This window comes from Adelges cooleyi, unplaced genomic scaffold (assembly GCF_023614345.1).
Source record: "Adelges cooleyi isolate 19-005CV unplaced genomic scaffold, UGA_ACOO_1.1 ACOO_flye_CR_arks_rails_tigmint_CR_PRNA_23, whole genome shotgun sequence".
NCBI classification, from domain to species: domain Eukaryota; kingdom Metazoa; phylum Arthropoda; class Insecta; order Hemiptera; family Adelgidae; genus Adelges; species Adelges cooleyi.
This window is the reverse complement of record NW_026095893.1, coordinates 16,347,068-16,369,784: the sequence shown is the minus strand read 5'-3', so window position 1 is coordinate 16,369,784 and position 22,717 is coordinate 16,347,068. Positions and strand designations below refer to the sequence as shown.

The window sequence follows — 22,717 nt, the reverse complement described above, 5'->3', positions numbered from 1 at the left end:
GGCCGGTTGAGGGGCGGTCCCAGAATCCGTTGCCGTAGTCTTATCCGGTTGAGAAGTCCCGGAATACGTGGCCGTACTCTTAGCCGGTTGAGGGGCAGGTGCGGAGGTCGATGTCACTGCCGACTGTTTTGGAAAAAAAAACATTATTATACTTACATTTTTATGTCTTATTTCTGGCACATAACCGATAAGAGATTAGAGATAAATGATGAGGGATGGGGTAGGGGTGGGGGTGTGAATGGATTTGGGGTTAAGGGTAGGGGTTGGAATGGGAGTGGGGGTAGTATATTACTTTGGCAAATAAATCGAAAAAAACTGTCACAAAAACACATAGGTATTACATATTATATGTTAACAGCTTGCGTACTTTTCCGCAACACCACGTGATACATTTTTAATAACCAAACATATTCGTCCGCGAATCGTAAGGGAAGCATTTCATTTTATGATAATGGCCTAACAAATTATATTTTAAAACAAATTATTGACCACATAATAACTCTTTGGAACATATATTTAACTTATCAATTACTTCTGGAATTTTCCCACACGTGCTTAAGGAAACTACTATAATCCCAGTTTATAAACCGGAGAATAAAAATATCTGTACTAATTATCGTCCGATATCTCGGACTTATACTTTATCCAAAGTATTGGAAAAATGTATAAAAATAAGATTGTATGTGTTTCTGGAAAAATCGTCTATTTTTTTTGAAAGACAATTTGGTTTAAGAAATAATAAATGTGCTTTTAAAGCGTTACAAAGTCGAATAATTTCTATTTACAAAAAACTTGATGAGGGTGACGTTTTAGTACTTGGAATTTTTTAGATGTAAAAAAGGCCTTTGACTCAGTAGACCATAATTTGTTACTAAAAAAATTAGACACATATGGCATTCGTGGAGTAGCGAATAATCTTAACAAAACTTTTCTAACAAATTGCACACAGCGAGTTAAATTAAATAATACTCATAGCAATTTTTGTAGTCATATCAAATCTGTTGATTCTGTAAAATACCTTGGTGTGACTATTGATCGATATTGAAAATGGGATATAGTTCTTCTAAAAAGTTAGAAGCATGTTCTATATTTTCAAAACTCTAAACAATATTTTATTGACCAACACCACGAGAATGATTTATTGTGCAATTGCTCAGTCAGTTTTCTCTTATGGAATTGCTGCTTGGAGAGGAGCTTATGATGCGCATTTAAAAAACTTATAACAACGATAAATTCCTTACTCAGGATTGCTTTCAAAAAACCCTACTATACACATACAAATATTATATTCAATACCTACAATTTACTTAATCTAAAACAACTCCATGCAAATTAAATTTTACGTAATTTGTATTACTCCAACCATAAAGATTTTAATTTTAACCATTAATTTTAATCTAACCATTTGACGTGTATTATATTAAAATTGTTAAAAATGTTTTTACAATTTTTAAATGTAATAGTGAATTTTGTAAAAGAAATCCGTATTATATGGGTTTGAAACTCTGTAATTCTTTGTGTATTGATATAAATAGTTTCCATAGTTTTAACCCTTCACTGCACAATGTTCCATAATATGGAACGATTGTATTTATTGTTTATATCTGCTCATGCTATACATCTTTGTATGCACAATGTTCCATAATGTTCCAAATTCTTAAATTAGCGTTTTCCATGAAACCAAAACTCAAAACAAATTTATTTTTATTTTTTTAAGTAGTATTAAGTACATTTATAGCATATGGTTAAAAAAAAAATTATGCAGTGAAGTGTTAAGTTATATAAAAAATATTTCATCTATAAATTACGAGTGTCAAAATTTTGAAAATGTATGCTTACACGCTAACTTACTTACTAACTATTACAATCTACTTCTTTTTGTTTTTTATTTGTTCTTATAATATTGGTATATTATACTGTTATTTTTCATTTGTAAATTATCTAAATATTGAAAACAGAAAAATGTATAAATTTAAGACATGAGATATGAACTCTTGTCTCCTCCACAAGCATCAGGCTTTTGGAGACAAACTTTTTCCTTTATTACTCATGTATTGTAAACTATGTATGTTCTGTTTGGAAATAATAAATAAATCATCATCAAATCTTAATTGCTAAAAAAAAAATAAAAAAGATAAATAACTGAAATTAACATATATAAAATTATAAATTATTAAATAGACATATAAATAGAAAAATGTGCCTGCAACACACGTATCTAGCTCTAAAGGTGAGCTTCCAGGCTACTTAGCCAATCTTGGGCCTCACTGTTAGGGGGCATACCTCTGCAACGTGTTTGATGTTTTGTACCTGTCCACACTCGCAGAGTGGTGTATCTACAATTTTCCAATTATTGTAAACGAAATTACAATTTCCCTGTTCTGTTCTGATCCGGTTTTGAGCGGTCCACAACACGAGTTCAAATCCTGGGCCTCTCTGATTCGGATCATTGACGATGAGGCCATTAACCACGTTTTCATCTCTCCAAATTTTCTTCCACAAATCCTCCGGATTATCTGTTGTGCTGTCGATAGACCAAATAGTGCGAAAGTCATTTGCCCTACACTACCAGCTTGTTCCGGCTAGCTTACTGATTATATTGCTTCTTGTTTTTATTTTGTTTTTTACTCCTTCTAAATGTTGTTTGAAGGTCAAAGTCCTGTCTAACTTTAATTCCAGGTATTTCGGAGAGCCTTCTCATTGTATATTAACTCCTGAGCCTCTAAGTTCAGTTTTCGTTAGGTCGAGGAAACCCGCCTCTGATTTTATTTTCTTCTGAAATCCGTTTTCTACATGCGTGACAAAACTTGCTCACAACAACTTTTTCCTGATCTGAAACCTGCTTGTTCCTTCGGCAGATTCTCTTCGGTTTGTGTTTTGAACTCTTGTTAACAGTACTCTTTCAAACAATTTATATACCACTGATAATAATGACATCGGTTTATAATTCTTTGGGTCATTAGTAACAATCTATATAATATATAAAATTCTCGTGTCACAGTGTTTGTAACAAAACTTCTCCGAAACGGCTTGACCGATTCTTATGAATTTTTGTGTGTATATTCAGTAGATCTGACAATAGGACGTTAACTATTTTTCATACCCCTAAGTGATAAGGGTGGTCCACCCCAATTTTTTTAAATTTAATATGATTATCGATAGTATCAATAGTTATGAAAAATTACACCGTAGATCTATCTACGGTGCCATTTTTCATACCACAGGGATACAGCTGATTGTTTGTCTAATACATGACCATGTCTAATACATATATACCCGGGAAACGCCGGGTCGGGACAGCTTGCATAATTTGCCACCCTCCATTAATTTCGAATTTTTAAGCGGCATTCGTTTTGAGAAAATCGCAACTTTCAGAGACAGAGACAACCTTTTAATAGATCAAAATTGTATAAAGCCGGTGTCAGATGCTGTTTAATTTGTACTTACCGAATACCATCGGTGGTAATACCACCCGCCTATTGCGCCGGCTCCAAACACCGCCGCTCCTCCAGCCACTATCTTCCAGTTCACATATTTTAACATTGTACTGAAAAATTATAGAATTATACTGACGTCAAATATTAGATAACAATCAAAATCACACAAAATGATTAATACATAATCAATATTTACCTTAACGACAATTTGATGCCACAGTAACATCATACAAGTTTTTTTCAGTCAGAAGTAAAAATTAAAGAGGATATCTTATGAAACTAAAAAAGAACCGTATACATTTAACTAGTTTTTCAAATTAAATATAATCCCATGTACGTCCAAATACGAAAATGAAAAAAGTTTATAGCACACATTAAATCCTTACAGACAAGATAGCTTACCATATGGAAAGAAAACGACGAAGCTACGCAGGGCCGTATTTAGGAGGGGACAACAGGGGGCTGTTGCCCCGGGCGCTGATTATTAGAGGGCGGCTAAATTTTATTATATTGCATTAAATTTGTATTATATTATAATAAGGCGTTTTTTTTGTTGCCCCAGGGTGACAAATTCCTAAATACGGCCTTGAACCTACGACTGTACTTGAATATTGGTTAAACACTATAGATGTAAAAATAAGTGAAAATTATGATTCAAAGGCTGGTTTCACAAAGACAAAATACCAACGACACAATATTACAACTAGAAAATTACCTAGAATCCTACCAACAGTATCAAGATTTGTCAAAAACATATCAAGACTCTCAAAAACTAACTATGGGCTTAATTATCCACGCATACTGGTTAGGCATTAACCAAACATCATTAAAAGAAAATCACAAATTGGTACTTTTTATAACTATAGAGTAAATTGTCTGTTTTTAGATTACTTGCGCAACAAATAGATTTTAGAGATCCGTATGAAAAAAATCGATGCTATACAAAAATCGTTTGATGACAATAAATCAATTTTATTGGAAATGCGCTTAATTTCGTTGAAAGATCTAAGCAAAATATTCCACAGAAGGCTGTGGAAACCACGACAAGAGATCATGTAAATCTCAACGGTATAATAAATTCCAAGTAAGTTGAAACGTTACTGAACAGTGTACATTGCAAATTAAATGCATAATATTGTTGTACAAAATTTGTGTACATATTTAAACAGTTTTACAAATATTGTGTTGTAAAAAAATAGACTAAAGAGCATATTCAATTTTATCACTTTTTTTATAATAATTCCTCTAGACCTGTGACCTCTCCGTCCCCTCGTTGCTTTGATTCCATTATACCTATACTCTACTGTACTAGTCCTCTTGTATAAAATCACTTTCAAATAAACGCTTTGATGCTTATTTGTAAATACAGAACGTCAATTTAATACTTTCTAACTTTGCTGGTTTATACTGTGCTTGGTTTGGACTGTACTGGCTCGAAAATACTAACTATCGATTTGCATCGAAGCGTTTTTTCGAAAGTGATTTTATCACTTTCAGATTTAAAAATTCCTGTAAACCTGTGACCTCCTCGTCTCCACTATGCCCCGACCCCACTGTACTGTTTTTTTTGGATCGGTGATTACGAATTTAATATCAGTTCTCAATTTTAATTATCCGGAAAGAACTTAAGTAAAAAAAAAAAAAAAAAGTTGAATTTGTGTAAACTTAAAGTCAAAAGTGGTAATTGGGCACAAAACTTAATAGTATCATTCTGCATAGATATACATAAAATTGTTTTAATGATTTGATAAATTTTTTTTAAAGATTTTAGGTGTTTTTGTTAAAATATACGAAATCTGCGAAAACACGGTTTTCCGGCAATTAAAAAAAAACTGTAGTGCCGAATTTTTCACCCGCTTAATATGTTATGGATACATATGAGTTCCAACTACTGGCAAATTTTCAACCCAAAAGTTTTAAAATTACGGCTAAAAACCCCGAAAAACAAAAAAACTTGTACCCCCCCCCTAGGGGGGCGGGAAATGGGTATATTTTGAATTTGACAAAACTGACGTGCGCGGGCATACCAAATAAATATTTCTTATACATTTCAACTCGATCCTACTCGTTTTCTTGATACTATAGCCAGTAAAAGTTCTAACTTAAAACTCGTACGGTTTTTTTTTTTGTTTTTTCAACTTTCGTCTGTGAAGACTTAAACTTTTTCAACTTTTACCACCCCAAAGTACAAACTAGACAAAATTTGTGATTTATAGAGTTGCTATTCGAAGGAATTGGTCTAGTATTAAAAAAGTTACAGTGTATACAGCGAAAAAAAAAGCTCACATCAGAGTAGCTTTGCATCGAAGCTAAAACTACTCTACCAAACCGTCCACTAAATAAGTATTTAAAAAATAAAACGAAACGACTATAAAAGCTAATTTGTATGGAAACACATTTTACATTAACTACAGTAACGACTACCTGTTTCATATGTCCGCTTTAAAAAAAAATGTTAACACAACTTTTGTAGATTATCACTTGTAATTATTTAATGTATTACATCCAAGGCCGTGTTCGAGTATAAAAAATTGCCCATGTTAACAGTTAACATAACCTAACAAAAGCAAATAATATTAAAACACAGACTTTTCATTTGTTTTATCTAGAAATAATAAACAAAGCCATTAATATTACGATATAGGCTCTTTTTATTACCAATCCAATTATTATTATTGGAGTAATTTGTAATTGTATTATTATTTAATCATGCTTAACTTATATATTAGTTGGTCTATAGTGTACCTAGTCCATACTATTGCATTAGTAGACATATTAAGGAAAAAACATCCGGGATAATTAAGCGTGTCTTGTGTATAAATAATATCAAATGAAACACCAAGAGCATTGTAATTTGTAGTTAATTCAAATCTTAGAATTTTATGTGTGTCTAACATAAGGCCAGAGAAAAACATAATATTTTCTCTGTTGTTTATTGAATACATTGAGTACATTTGCATCTATCCCGTGCTGCCTAGTCCAAATTCAAAGGTCATTAATTCAAGGTGGTAAGATTTATTGGAAAAATTATATTATAGTTCAGTGTTTTTAAGGCGAATTACGGATACCTGAATAAAAAATGTATATATATATATATAAACTCTACATTATTAATAAAAAATCGAGAAGGGGAGGAGGTCGCCCCCCAATATACGCCCTTGTTACCTATACTACCCGTTGAAATTGTATATTGAATTTTTTTTTTATTATTATTATTGTTTTTTATTAGACGCCCAACTCGTCGACCAAATGTTGGTGTACGAGGGTTGTAGAAATGTTTACGAGTTCGATAAATAATTGATTTCGTCGTGGCATCCGGACGATGATGTGTTGAAATTGGATATTATACATAATAGGTAACTAGCCCGATACGGTTAATACACCAACAACAGTTACACCTATCTGTTCGGAAGAGTTGCACGGACTGATGACTTGATGTATTAATACAATTATTATTATTGTACTCAAGAGTTCAGTGTAGTATAATATTGACCATATGGCAATTACAACAAGGCGGTCCCTATTTTTCGTATTCATTGGGGTGTACACACATAACAAAGTCGAAAAGGTATCCATGGGTATTTGCAACGAAAACCAAATGACGCCCTATTTAAAAAAAAAAAATAAAAAAGCCTCTGAAAGCACCTATTTAGAGTTGTTTAATAGCAGCACAACGGATAGTGCAGTACATTAAACGAGTGATGAATTGAATGAAAACCGACGACTGCCGGACATTGTTATGTCGATTAAGGTCCAAGCGGGCCCCAGTATAGTATTCAACACTAAAAAATTGTTTATAACATGCTCTCTATAGTGCGTTCAGTAACCAGAGTTGGACATTATTCGGTTAAAAATAATAATTTATTATTGGAACAATGTAATTTATTCGATTGCGAAAAAAATGATGATTAATATTTGTACGTTTGAATGAAAAAAAAAAAATTAAATAATATCTTGGTGTATATTATGTAGCCTTAAGTTATAAGATAGTATCTTAAAAGTTACAATCTGATGTGATTATTGTTATATAAGTTAGTAAAAGAGTACTCTAAATTAAATCTAGTAAACGCTCCTTGTATTTAATCTATAATGCACAGTATCAGTACAAGTTCAACAATTTAATTGTATGTTGTTACCTTATGTTGAGTACGACTTATAGGTGAACTATTACAAATAACTGCTAAATAGTAAATACTAACATTGAACAACCATAACCATATGCTATAACCGTAAACGATACCTACTTTTATTTAATTATATATTTTCTACTTTTGACGCGCCAATGAACGGAGTAATAACTTACTTTCGTTTAACCGAACTGACAACAGTATTTTACAATCGTTTCATTAAAAAAAAAATATATATAAATGTACATAATAAATATAGGTATAAGAATACAGTCACATACTTTTTATTTCAACCATTTTTAAGCAGTTAATTTGTGTTAAAAATATATATTTAATACATAACAATAAATACTTGAACCAAAAAAAATTGAGAAATACTTAGGGGATTGCATGCGGTCCGTTTTTGTGACGTTTTAGACCAAAGAGCCAGACAAAATGTCGACTACTTAGAATGGTCCGATTTCAATTATGTAAAGATGTTTCTTGGGCAGCTCTATTAGGTTATATAGGAAACAGATTTTTAATTTTTTGCTTTTTTGTCTGGACTTCTGGTCTAAGGTAAACCAAAAAGGCTTTTATTGAGTTTCATTTTTACGGGTATTTTATAAGTAGTTATCTGTAATTTGGCATTTGCACAGCTTATGAAGTTGACTGAACTCGATCAATCAAACTTACCTTAAACTTTTATACCTCGATAACAGATCAATTTAGTTATGTTAGCAAGGTATAACCAAAATATTGAAAAAGTTTCGTATCTATGATTTGGCAGCGGTTTTTTAAATTGTTTTACATTTTAACTTTTAACACGCAATACAGATCAGAAACGCTTGTCTAATATTTTAAGTAAAAAAGTGTTACTCAGTATATTTATATACAACATAATAAAATTCATATTCTTAAAATATAAATATGATGTGTGGTTTATACGTGTAGTTTATATAATATTATAATCAAAACAATATATACATCGACCCCACTATACCGGCTTTAAATAAATAAAATTTAATAATATCTTTGTTATCCATACTTACTATAAGAATGATAGGCCCCGTTAGTTGACCACCTACCTATTTTGAAATACTCCAATTGAAGGGGTGAGTGGACAAAGATGTTAACTGTCTATTTCAAAACTGTTCATGAGGCAACATTTTAGTCAATATATATAAATATATTCAAAGGCTTAAAACTTTTTTTAATTTCTAAGCTCAACACACATTCAATTGTTAAAATATTTTGCTAAATTGTGTAATTTATCCTAACATTTTCATTCGTTCAAACTATTTTTATAACAACTATTCAAACCAAAAACTATTTTACCAAAAATGTCATTCAACACCTTTGTCCTCCACTCACCCCACCCCTTCAATTATCGAAATAATGCTATCATCTCCGTCAATTCAACACGGTATTTTACTAAAACTATAATAATTGCCTCGTGTGATTATATTATAAATATCAAGTAGGTGTACGTTTATAATACATATGTGTGGCGTCAAATAGCCACACACTATCTATAGCCTCGTTCCTTGTAGGGTTCAAGGATCGCCGTTACATCTCCTACACGGTTTTTCGGTTAAAATATTAAAACATACACACAACATACATTATTATACCAACGACACATTTTAATTTATACCGCAAAAAAAAAGTGTAGCATCAGGCGCGTTTTGATGAACCGGTTTTTTCCTCGGGGCACGCGTCGCACCAGCTGCCACCCCCGCCACCACAGTCATTATCATAATTAGACACATGAATTATACATTTATATGGTCAAAAAATATATAGTGTGCACGTTAAAAAAAAAAAAACCAATGAGAATCTATAGGTATAATACATAAGCTTATCTAAGGTCGATCGAGGAGCGACGGTTTTATAATGACATGTAGGCAATTATTATTTTTGTCTATAACATAAACCGCCACCGTACGCCCACCGGCGGCAACAGGATAAAGATGGTTTTTTCGGAGGGAGGGAAATGTAATATTAAATAATATCATACGCGGTATAGGTAACAGTGTATATAAAACAATAGGGACCAGGCGACTCGTGTTGTGTGTGTGTGTGAAAAGGGCATTTAACTAGATGTAATAAATTGCCAAAGAGATGATACCTGCAGCGGTTTTCGCCAAATATCGTTAACGGGTGCATAATAGCTGTTGTGGGTTTTATTGTTCCATATATAATATACGGTTGTATACCGTCGTCACCAGTTCGTGTTTAAATAGATTCAGGTTAGGTTAAAGTACACCGAAAATCCTTAGCTTATTTTGGATTCGGTGTTAGAAATATTATCATGAAACACGTCCTCCTAAAATGATTTAGTCCACGTTTGAAATCAATTTTGCTGGAAAAAATCCATTCTATTTTCTGACGGGCTTTTTTTTTATATTAATTGTTAATAATTAATAAAAATTAATAATTTTACTTTATACTCACAATTTTTTCTTTTTATATCTACTATAATATTCATGTATTATTATATTAAAATTGAAACATGTTTTAAGTTAACTATTATTCTTTTTTATGCATTTTCCTAACGATTTTACGCTGAAAATAGCTACTTGTTTTTTTTTATTCAAAAGTATGTATAGATATTTGTTTAAAGTACCTATTAAAAATTACCACTATTCATTTTTAAGTTTTGTAGTATCTAAGGCTAGCTATTATTATACCGAAATTTGTTACACGTTCTTTTAATATTATCGGATTTCCCTTTCTTTTTTTTTTTGTATCGGCGAAGAAAATTAAAAAAAATTTATCTACTTCAGTCTGTTTTTATGGATGTACTCCAAGTTACACCACTGATCAGATTAATATACGACTTAATAATTAAATAAATGAACACTCTTGGCATACTAATGAACACAAAAATAGGACAGCCAAATCTCAACCGTTGTCATCCTCCAAATATGATCTATGAATAACACAGACAAGAAAACACATAATTAAAAAATCAAACATCTAATAGATGGATTGTATTCGTAATACAATAGTTTGATTAATTTTTTTCGATGGCAACATTGTTTAATTTATATTTTATTAGTGTGGTGAACGAACTACGCCATTTATCTTAGAAACTATAGTTAAATACCAAGATGGATATCCTAAATTTGAAACATAATCCAAATACTTGTTTTGTGAGTGCCAATATTTTTCTGTTTTGATTTTAAGAGCAATACAAGTAAAAACTTAGATCATCGGCATATTTTTTATACAGTATTAGGCACATTCAGTATTAATACTAATGTTTTTTTTTAAGACGGTGTCTACTACAATTGCCGCTGAAATATAGATTACATAATAATAAATTATTAATAACTGTATGATGTAAATACTTTTACTGAAATCATTGTGTTAATTATATGAATATTCTGTTATTATTATTATCAATTAAATACCTAAATAATTATTACAAACATGTTGTGATTACTAGGGGAAACCTCCATTGCGAGAACTGCTTAAATAATTATTGTAATCTACGTGATACAACTCCTATTATTCCGTAAAAAGTAATTATTATTTACATATTGTGTATACCAATATTTATATTCTATTCGTAAATCTCCTAATCTTGATTGTTACGAACAAAGTCCATAGTTTTTTTTTAAACATACTAATAATAATATGCGAAGTAAAAAATATATATATATATATGAGTCACAACTCACACCGCATAGTAATAATTATCATAGGTAATAGTTTATAGAACCTAACCCAAAGTTTAATATAAGATAATAGTATTTCGCCTAACGTTGTGTTGATCATTCCTCATATCGATTAGTCCTAACAACATTAGACATGCTGTATATTATAATTATTACCTATCAATTTTTATCGGTTCACAATAATCGCATTACATCAAAGTTTAAGAACCTATTTTGTAATCATTTTATGTACACACCAATATTAATTTAAGCTTTATCAACATTTTTTTTTTTTTAGAAACGATCAAATTAAAAAAATATATATACCAAAGCTCTCTTCTAAAAAGACACTTGAAAATTCTCTTGAAGTAGGTGGTGCGAATTTTATTATAAAACTACGTGACCAAATACACGGCGCTAAATAATGTAATAATATGTACAAACTAAATACTGTCTTGTGTCACGCATATACAATACCTATAAGCGTGTTACATAAATATATTATAACACTGTACTTCACAGAAAAAAAATTGTTCTATCGAGATAAGCAAACGATCTGGCAGCGAAACTAATTAATATATTACTTGTTGACACGTTTATAACAGCTGTTATTATCAGATTTAAATGGTGAAGGAATTTAAGAGTTTTAAAAATTAGAAATATAAGCCCAATGGCGCAACTAGAGGGGGCTAGAGAAGTTCAAATTCTTTTAAACTTGTACAGGCTCTTAAAAAATGTCAGCAACCAATCAGGCACAGTCCCCGAGTAAGGTTTATAATTTTTACTGAAATTCTGGGGGAGCTTTCAAATTTTTTAAAACGTTTGAACTTCCTTAACCCCCTCACTAGTTGCGCCAATTTGTAAGCCTGCGGGAATATATTTTTTTAAAAATACCTATTACACAAATTCTTGGTTAAATAGACAATTTTAATTTTTTACAAGTTCAAACTGTAATATTAATCAACAATAATACGTATTTACTATTAAAAGTATTTTTTACTTTTCCATATTTTACTGCCTTTCTTTACCTATTTAAAACAAAATCCAATATTGGTACTTATCACTGGTGCGTATTTTCCCCAATAATATATTCATTTGAACATAATAATATGTGATTATATTAATTATCATTGACTAATTTAAATCGTCCACTATGGAGAGCTAAAATAATTCAAACCCGATATCCGTCTGTTGCCCGGGGTTTGCCGATAAATAAGCCAATTAATTAAGATCTCGTTTAAGTAGGTATATAATTATTTACCTACATTTTTTTTTTTTTATATAAAATATTACTTTCGGTACCAGCCAACTTGTAGGTATAACAATAATGATACACACGTTGATATACATATTATTTTAGGTAGGTACGTTGTTATTAATGAAGACGTTAAGGTTTTCTGGTTTGAGTTTTGATTTGGGTCTAAACTCATTTTTCTCTGCCAGCAAACAGACAAGGGCGGATTCGTATAAGGAGGGTGTTTTTCGCGCAAAGTATATTATTCTGGCCGCGTACCTCTACCTTTTACATAATATTCTTCTTAATAGGTAGTGTATAATATATTTCCATGTACAGGACCACTGCGCGTCGTATATGCCAACATCTGGCCGTACATTATAACATAATATAAATAATTATTATACTATTGCGTTTTCGGCACGGGATAAAAATACAATACCTATATAGAGGTAGTATACGGGGTCTCCATACCGATATAATAATTATAATTGACGGTGGTGAATGTATGCAAAATAATATCTCAACCTTCAATTAAACAAAAAAATTATATACAATGAAAACATACTTATAATAATTGCAGTCACACACACACACACACACACGTCTTGGCCGCGCACACTTAACAAGTAAGTACTTTTGGGTAAAGAAACCGTTAGACCGTTTGAAATATATTTCTGTTTTTTTTTTACTTTGGGGGATGAAGTCACACGACGTAGGAGGGGTTAACGTTGTATTATATGTGTATAATAATTTTTTGTAATGACCGTCCAACGAGATAGGAGATCTAAGCGGCTCGTGTACAGATGCCATATGTTGTCTGTGGCCGCGCGTGCCCTTCAATGAGCGTTTGGGACTCGTGCCATCCGGAACTCACTCCTCTCTTCCGCGCCGTGAATTGCAGCTATACACAAGGGTAGACGGCCAGCGACGTACGTGTGCACTCGCCGCCACAACAGGTATTTATACCGCCGGTTTCGATCGGCCGTCGCTCGACAATCAATTGATTTACTTGTAGTGTTAATATAATACATTTTTATTTTTAATTAAACTAATTACACATCGGACTTCGTAAAAAAAAAAATCTATTTTTTACTTTAAATTAATAAAAAACAACCAGCATTCGCATAGAGTATTATTAAAATTAAAATAATTTAATTGTAATAATAAATAAAATTGCATTATGCAATTGCCAATTGTATTCGGTTGGCCTGAATTACAACTAAAAATGAATATTGTAATTGATGTTTAATTTTCATTCGAATAATTTTTTTTTTTTTTTAAGAGGTCATTTTACACCTACACATATTTTTTGTAAAAAAAATCCGGTTACTACACCTATCAAATTGTATATAGACATAATTAATTTTAGAGTAAAAAAAAATTCAACGGTGGGTGGGTGTAATCCTTTACAATTTATACATGAGCAAAGATTTTGGGAAGGGAGGGCTTAGGATACTAAAAACATTTAAAATTTATTGATTTTCAAAATACCTACATTTATTTTTTAGCGAGAGATTTGTTTAAATAAAAATTAACGTAACGCTAATTTTAAGTTTTTAATGTTTTTTAGGCAAAGAAAATTTCTAAATTATCTGGTTTAGATAATTTGTTAAATTTTTATCAATAAAAATAAATTAATAAAATCAAATCAAATTTATCTAAATAATAACATATATATTTTCCCAGATTAGGATTCATCAAAATATGGACTATAAAATGTACTTTGATTCTTGTTAAATAATAATGATAATAATAGAAATGGTAATTTTAAGTTCATAAATTATTTAAACAAACGTTAAAATAAATAATTATTTTTTCACTTCAAAAATTGAATTTGATAACTTTTTTATATATTACAATACATTATATAATAAACAAACGGATAACATGTAGTTATTTTTTAAAACAATTTATTTGAATTGTTCAAAAAATACATTATCAATTTAAAATACATTTAAATCAAATATTTTTGAGATTTTATAAAAAAAACAATTTTTTATTTACAAATTATCACTTGTTATTTAATTCAAAATTGCACCCATTTTTTGGCAGTTCATAAATTGTGTTAAGTGGTAGTTTAATTTAGATTTTTTGGAGGATAATAACAAAATGTAATGGATTTTCTTGAAGTATTTTACAATGTACTAAAATGTTTATTTGCAGAATTTTTCGCTATAAATATTTAGACAGTTAAATATAAATTATTAGTAAACAATTTGTTTTTCTGTACAAATATCCATTACAGACTAAACCGTCGAGCAATTAAAATTGCACCGGGTTCGCAACATGCAAATGATCACGCGCAATAATGGATCTAGTGCACACGTCTAACACACACGCTGGGTTTGGCGGCGGCGGCCGTTACGGACTGCAGTTGTTGGCCAGCGATTCTCATGCACACTCCGACGGTTCGGCCGAATCGCCGCAGCACCACCGCGACGCCGGATCTACTGCCTACTGGAACTGCTGGCAACAGTTGTCCGTAGCGGCGGAACAGCATCAGTTGCCGCCGTACGGAACACACCCGCAGCACCCGCCGAGCATATTCAACGTCGATCACTGGCACGACAGTCCTGGCCAACATTCAGACACTGCTGTCCAATCGCCACCTTCCAGACCGAACAGTGCGCCCGAATGGGACAGCTCATACTTTGGGTGGGTACAGTTTGTTTTTCACACTATATTTTGGATATTATATTACAATAAAATATAGTTCAACAAAGAATCCATATGGATCGCCTAGTTCAGAAAAAATAGGTACCTACATGTCTTGAAGAGTAAATTTTACCTAAAATGCATACAAGTTATCTACAAAGAAATACCATGTTTTGTGTGAAAAAATATTCTCTTTTTTAAGTTTTGTTTCCAACATCTTTCAACCTTTAAAAATTAGGTATCTAAGTTTATTATCGGCTTTGTAGTATTTGAAATACATAATTGGGTACTATCGTGCTCCAACTGTCATGGTAACCATTAAAAAATATTCTAGGGGCTTAGGACAAAGTTTTTCCCGCCCTTGTCAATAACATTTCCACCCCCTTCGTCATTAAGTATTATAGGTACAATAGGAAATTCGATTAAATATGTATTAATCATTTTAAATAATATTTTAAAGCCACAGTTAATCATGGTCACAGTAATCATAAAAAAAAATTGTCGATTAAATAGATGCTAATCTAATGAATACAAAGAAATGTTTTAAAATCCAACATTAAATATAGGTACGGCTACAAACAGTATAACAGATAATTCTATTTAAAAATATTTGACAATTGTGCAGAAAAGTGTAACGCAGCCAAGAAACATTATACATTAATTACTATCAAACAGATACAATTATTTCGAATCGCAAATAACAAAATAATTTTCAGTCCTGGCTCAATTATGCCGTACCCCTCCACAAATTTTTTTTTTTTAATGATAGGTATCATCTGTTAAGTATCGAGTAATAAATAAACAACCCAATATCAAGATTATAATAAATACACAAATTGCCTTCATACCTAGCAATTTATATGCATACATTAATTACTTTTAACCACTTTTTCTAAGTGATTTCATTATCACAGTACTGAACGTAGCATTGATTAGGTTGTAAGTATTAGAATACTTCAACAATTGAACAATAAGATGTTAAAAACGTATGCCTATACAATAATACCAAGTAAGTACCCACTTATCGTGTTGCACCGATAATATACCAAACAAACAAATTACCATACTTCATTCTATAAGCCATTGTTCAATATTTATGAGTTTCATGACATTTGCACCCGCCCAAGTGTTTGGACAACCTATTGTTTTAGTTGTTTTCTTAAAGAACTTATCAGTCGTTTGCAATTTGTTGTACCGTAGAACGTCAAATACCCCAAAGAGGCCAAGTAGCAGAGAATCGCTATCTCCGACTGTGGCCCGGAGAAGACGACTGGCCGCTAACGCCAGGGAACGCCGTCGGATGAACGGATTGAACGAGGCATTTGATCGGTTACGCGAAGCAATACCAACTACAACAGAGGACGACCACAAACTCTCAAAATACGAGACGTTGCAAATGGCTCAAAGTTACATATCGGCATTATGCAATTTATTGGAACATGTTCACAAATAAGACTATTAGAATTAAACCGTAATTTAATTCTCGATTGTATAATTTTTACACATGGTTTTTTTTTCTAGTCACATAACACAATATTTATAAAAAAAATATATCTATTATACCTAAAAATAAAACGATTGAAAAAAATAATCGATTATATTTATTATTATTAACTGTACACCTAAATAAAAAAATATTATGTGGTACAACAAAACATGTGTTCGTTTCTAGTATAACATACATTCAACACTAGAACTGAAAATCTTTTTTTTTTTATACATAAATAATTATTTGATTGTAGTTTAAGGCATTATATATTTGCATAATTTATACTATTGAGGGAACAAATACAGTAAAAAAGAATAATTAATTTAAAATAAAAATATATTTGTTGAAAAATATATGTAAACAAAGTCGATTGAGACTTAATCGATATATTGTGCTAACCATCTAAATCCTTCTCCGTAACCTTGGCGTTTTAAAACCGAACACATAAAAACTTCTAACGGACGTCCCGGCAATTCTGTTCGAGCCACTCGTCCCTAAAAGCGTACAATCAATTAAACTATTGTTTTATTTTTTTCGATGGCGAAGCCGTAAGGGTAAACACTGTACGTAAATTCCCATTTTTCTATTATGTGTGTACTCAGTAAAAATGTTAAGGTAATCAAAAGTGTATACCCTACGGCCACACCACTCTACTAGCCAACATCGGCCTAATGATTATTATTGAAAATGTTCACACACCTTTCCTGTAGTTTGGTTCAAAGCAAAAACAGATCTCAATTCGGGTTCAGTAATCGCTCCTTGTCTGTCGATTTTATTGCCCAGAACAAGCACCGGACAGTTTGACAAAGATTCATCGAGCAAAAGCGAGTCCAACTCTACTTTGCTCTCCATTATTCTGGATCGATCGCATGCGTCAACCAAAAAGACAATTGCGTCTACAGCCGGGAAATAATCTTTCCACACTCTTCGAGCTTGAGAATGGCCGCCCAAGTCGAACGTTGTAAATTTAATATTGCCGACTGATAATTCTTCAGACGCTATAAATCGATAGAAAAGATATGTTTAGTTAGTCGTACAAATTAATGTGCGATTGTATAATGTCAAGTACTTGGATGTAATGTAGGTGTGTGTTGAGCTAGACGGTCGTCTTTTAGCATATGCAACAGAGTAGTTTTTCCGGCATTGTCTAACCCGAGGAAAAGTAATTTTCCTGATTTTTTCCATAATCCTGATGCAAAAAAAATATATTATTATTATAAATTAATAGCAGACGCGTATACAAGGGGGAGGCCATGGTAACAATGCCCCCCCCAAATCTAAAAAAAAAAGAGGCTGGTGAAAATTATTATAGGTATACACTATAAATATAAAGTAATAATACTATATTTAACTTTATCTTATATAGGATAATATCAAAACTTGCACGAGAAAAACATAAAATTATTCTTATTACATATTCCTATATTTTATATAATATTTTGTAAAAATGATATTGGTTTTCGGTCAATTCTAATTAAAATTTGTTTTTGTTTATTTATTACAGTAAAAATTTTAATTATTTATTGAAGTTTACTTTTTGGAACTAAAATATAATGAAAATTAGGGCACCAATAGTCTGCACGTAATATTTTCAATTTTGGTTTACTTTAATAAATAATTTCGAGGTAAACTTCGTCTCAATCATAATTATCCTGATTTCAAAAAATGTTAACATGTAAACCCTGATATACTCTATTGATATTATTTGATAGCCTCCCCCCCAATCAGACATCCTGAATCCGCGCCTGATTAATAGAATCAACTAATCATTTGAAAAATAATATAGGTACAATTAAATTATTGTAATAATTAATACAGTTACATTGACAAACTTTTAAAATAATAAGTCATATAGGCAAATCAAAGATTATAAACGAATAATGATGTGAAATGAATGGACAAAAGTTAAAAATAATAATGTCACACATAATATGTGACAGTATTTTAATACAATACAAATTTATTCAAAATAGTCTATTGGATTATCTCTCAATAAATTTACATTAATAATTTTTTTCAGAGTTTAATTGTAGTTCAATAACAAATGATCAGTTTTAAACAGAATAAATATATGTTTTTTTGTTAAATTTGAACATATCTTGGTTTTAATAAGTATAACCTAACAGTTATACGTATAACTGATGCCTAGTAGAATTTATGTACAACATTAATAAACAATCTTATTTTCATTAATTAATTACTAAAAGACTTACCTAAATACCCCAAGACACCTGTAACCCAATCCCAAAGAAACATTTTCTTTCAGTTACCTAAAAAAAAAAAACAATATTGTTAATAAAGTATGCATTAAACAATGGTTTCAACAGAAAAATAACAAACTAATAAAAGAATCTAATAATAGTAAAAGAATGTACAATTCATAAATATTTACTGACATTAAATGTATAATGTTTCTTTGTATCAGTAAAATATATCCTATTATATAATATAGAGACCGAATATGAAATTATCAATGTTACTCATATTCTATTTAAGGACCGAAAAAATTATATTTGTTCCTGAGCAAATACTAAAGGGAGTTGAATAGGCACTAGTGCAGGAATTAATTGCAGGTCACTACTGATATATATGTAACACCGTGCAGGCGGTGTAGTGATGAACGTCTGCTCTTTTCTTAAGCCTAATGCAAATCTATGAAAAAATTACTATATTTGAAAAGAGAACTGTTTTATCAAATTTATTAGTGAAACACTAATTAATATTAAAACAAAAAAATTTATTTTTTTAAAATATAAATTTCAAGAAATATATAAATAAGTAAATTTTAATTTTTTAATTCTTTTCATTAGGTTATTATGCTATCTATAAAGTATTATATTTATAAAATTATTTTATTATAATACAATATCATTAAAATAAATTATTCGTTGACTAAGTTATGTGACCTTGTGGGCTTACAAAAAGGCACCTACTTGTATAATTTGAAGAGAAGTATCGTACTTCGTCTGGTTCGTTTTCTTTATGGTTATAAAGTAATTAATTTCTGGGAAATACATTAAAATGAAAATAATTTAAATGTTAATCCAGACATTAAATATTACTACTTACTAGAAAAGAAAATAGCTAATGATTAATGTAACTATAGTTTTGCCTAGGCTATAAGAATTCAATATAATTTAATATTAATTAGGATGTATTAACTAGTATAAATAAAGTAGTAATATATTGTTTATATAGAATTATTGTTTGTTGTTAAATAAGTAAGTCGATAACATAGTTATACAACACTCTAATTATTTGAAAATATTAAGGTACATTAATAATATAATATACTTAAAATTAAATTAAAATAAAATATAATATTTTAATAAAACCACATATTATGTCAGATGAATACATGAAATGAAACTAACTAGTTTAGTCAAAGTGGTTTACATTGTAAGACCTTCATAACTAGTTCCATAATATTATAGCTAGGTAACTAACTACTAAGCAATGTACACTCGTTATTAAAGTTTCAATGTCAAAAATAAAAAATGTAAGTATATAACTTTTCTGTGAAAAAAAGAAACAATAGTAATTATCTTTAGGAAATTGTCTATGTCTTTATGTATATTACGAAAAATAAATAATTCATAATTGCAAATGCTATCACATGTATATAATAAATGTAATACAACAGGGCAAAATAGATGAGAAGTTATATTTTTAACATAATACCCAGCAAGAAACACAACATACATGCAAAATACCTATTATTTATATTTTAAATCAAAATGTGCCATCATGATTAGGTACTATAACATATTTACACTGCGAAAAAAGTGAAAGACAATGAAAATTAATTTGGACTAATAAAAAAGTATTGATTTAATAAATTAAATTATTAAATAGTATTCGAGAAGTGGCATTGCCCTAGTAAAACCGATTTTGGATTTAACGTTGTTACCTTACTACTACGTGTATTATATACGGTTTAATAATAATAATTATACAAAAATGATACTCGTTCACATACCTTTTGATTATAAACTTTAATTAGTGTCACAAATTTTGACTGTTCATTTGAATTAAGGACATTGTAAGTGATGCCTATCGTGATGTTCTGTTGGCTGTACTCCGTATCACTGCAAAGACAAAGCGATGTAATGTATTTTTACAACACCGAAAACAATGACATTGTTAATAATTATTACTAAAAAAACACATATTATAATGTACCTACTACTGCGAAAACGTATGATTAGCCAATAACGGGCAAAGGATGACGGCTGAAAACTGAATGAATGACTGATGAAGTCACACAGACATTGAAAGATGGTATGACGTGCGGTGCAGGAAAAAGTGATTATAATTTGATATGATGTGGTGGTGGCGGCGAGAGGGGGTTCCAAAGTGTCATAGTCACATCGTTGGCAACGATTACCGGAATAACTAATGTCTTTGGATCTATTTGGTTGGAGTGCTGTCGTTTTCGGACATATGTCGGAAATGTCTACGTGTGAACAATTAGTAGAGTGTACGGGCTGTAGACGTGTACGGTGTAAGACAAATATAATTAGCCTAGTTATTCTACAAAATCAATCTAAATTTGTAATTTTTTTTTATTAACTTTGAACTTTTATTTATTTATTCGTATGGTATTGACTATGAACCGCCTAACTATGACAATAATTTGTTATTTGTAGTATAATATATTATTATATTTAGTCCTAAAATCTAAATGGACTGTAAAAGCTGTGAAGAAGAAGAAGTAATATATTATGTATTATAATATTATCATAACAGTTGAGATATTAAACTATGAATTTTTTTTTTAAATACAAACGGTTATGAAGATATTTAAACTTCCATTTTTGTCGGAGAACAAATTTTTAAAGTTACTTCTTATACTTATTTTTTGAAGCTTCGAGGGATATACTACAGACAGAAATTAAATTATTTTTGGTCGCATAACATTTAAAGTTATAATCGAGTAGGTCATTTGTAGACTTTTTGCACAACGATCTATATTTATCTTGCGTACGCCGTGTGACAAAAGGTGTGTTTTTTCAAGAATATTTTTTTTCCCCATCGACTATATAGCTTAATAGAAACACTGATGTGCTCATGTACACTTACCTCGCTGCGATATATTGTTCTTTTGAGATTGTAATCAAAAACGTCATCCGGTAATTTTAGATCAAACGCGTAATATGTGCGACAATAGTGCTTTTGGCAAGTGAAAGAATGGCGCGTTGAAATATTTGTATCGTTTACTTGGCCAACATTTTTTTGGAAAGCGATTGCAATAAATTTCGACGTCACCAAAAATGTCGGTTAAGTGAAAATATTTGTAATTTGAACTCCAAAAACTATGTTTCGGGGTACCGTTTACATAGTAGAATACCCATATTTGCTGTTTATTCAAAAGCCAAATTCGTTTCATTTTCGTTTTCTAGAGCAGACTGCAGTAGCATGTCATCTGTTGAGGTTAAGGTGTTGCCTTAACAATTAAAATCGTCTATAATAATAATAATTAATAATTATATGTATAGTCATAAATTATTCACGACAAATTGCCGCTCGTTTAGGGTCTGTTTTTTAAACAAAATAGTAAACCACCTAGCTTATTAGCAACGCCAAATTTGAATTTGATTTCGATATAAAAACGTTTGTGGTACTTTAAAGCAGGTACCTACGTGCGCATTGTCGATTTGTAAATTTCAACAACACGTTTTGTTTAATTATATTTACACGGCGGAACGATGAATTATAAATACCAACTCGACGTGATGTAATGTAAGTCATAAAGCCACCTGCGCTTGTTTTTTCATTTTTTTATTTAGCATATTATATTATTCAGTTTTACCAACTACCGAGTATTATGGTGTTGCTACGAGTCGACGTAAGGTGTTCGCTTAACATTACAGAGGAAGTATTAAGTATAGAGTAGTATAGATGGAGTATAATATCTAAAGTATAGAGGCCATTGCTTTCAACAGCATAACAATATTATACGTTTTAATTGTTATTAAACACTGAAAATTCCAAAACGGTTATTTCAAAAAACTGAAATGGGTAGGTATAATGAAAATACCGAGTTGAAAAAAATGATCAAAATAATATTGATACAAGTTAATAATTTATAAAAACCATAATGACAATAAGTCCGGGGAATACAATAA

At 30.6% G+C, this 22,717-nt stretch overlaps 2 protein-coding genes across 3 annotated transcripts; one reads left to right on the top strand and one right to left on the bottom strand.

Annotated features, from left to right (window-relative positions):
* Positions 1–13,286: 13,286 nt before the first annotated feature.
* On the top strand, positions 13,287–16,702 carry LOC126835918 (protein lin-32-like). The gene is made up of 3 exons (XM_050568798.1): positions 13,287–13,401; positions 14,691–15,100; positions 16,301–16,702. The coding sequence occupies exons 2-3, from the start codon at positions 14,754–14,756 to the stop codon at positions 16,551–16,553; spliced, it is 600 nt and encodes a 199-aa protein (XP_050424755.1). The 5' UTR covers positions 13,287–13,401; positions 14,691–14,753; the 3' UTR covers positions 16,554–16,702.
* Positions 16,703–16,907: 205 nt separating this feature from the next.
* LOC126835919 (GTP-binding protein SAR1a-like) lies at positions 16,908–20,911 on the bottom strand. Of its 2 annotated transcripts, none has more exons than XM_050568800.1 (6): positions 20,776–20,911; positions 20,569–20,677; positions 18,803–18,859; positions 17,659–17,778; positions 17,289–17,587; positions 16,908–17,083 (listed from the first exon to the last, which is right to left on the bottom strand). In XM_050568800.1, the coding sequence occupies exons 3-6, from the start codon at positions 18,843–18,845 to the stop codon at positions 16,967–16,969; spliced, it is 579 nt and encodes a 192-aa protein (XP_050424757.1). In that variant the 5' UTR covers positions 18,846–18,859; positions 20,569–20,677; positions 20,776–20,911; the 3' UTR covers positions 16,908–16,966. The 2 variants fall into 2 exon arrangements, with proteins under 2 accessions (XP_050424757.1, XP_050424756.1); XM_050568799.1 differs by having other exon boundaries at positions 20,772–20,904.
* Between the last annotated feature and the right edge of the window lie 1,806 nt (positions 20,912–22,717).

Coding starts and splice junctions, on each gene's coding strand:
- LOC126835918 (XM_050568798.1), top strand. CDS start 14,754: ATGGATCTAGTGCACACGTCTAACACACACGCTGGGTTTGGCGGCGGC. Junction 15,101..16,300: donor TGGGACAGCTCATACTTTGG/GTGGGTACAGTT, acceptor GTTGTACCGTAG/AACGTCAAATACCCCAAAGA.
- LOC126835919 (XM_050568800.1), bottom strand. CDS start 18,845: ATGTTTCTTTGGGATTGGGTTACAGGTGTCTTGGGGTATTTAG. Junction 17,588..17,658: donor CACACCTACATTACATCCAA/GTACTTGACATT, acceptor ATCGATTTATAG/CGTCTGAAGAATTATCAGTC. Junction 17,084..17,288: donor TGAACCAAACTACAGGAAAG/GTGTGTGAACAT, acceptor GTACGCTTTTAG/GGACGAGTGGCTCGAACAGA.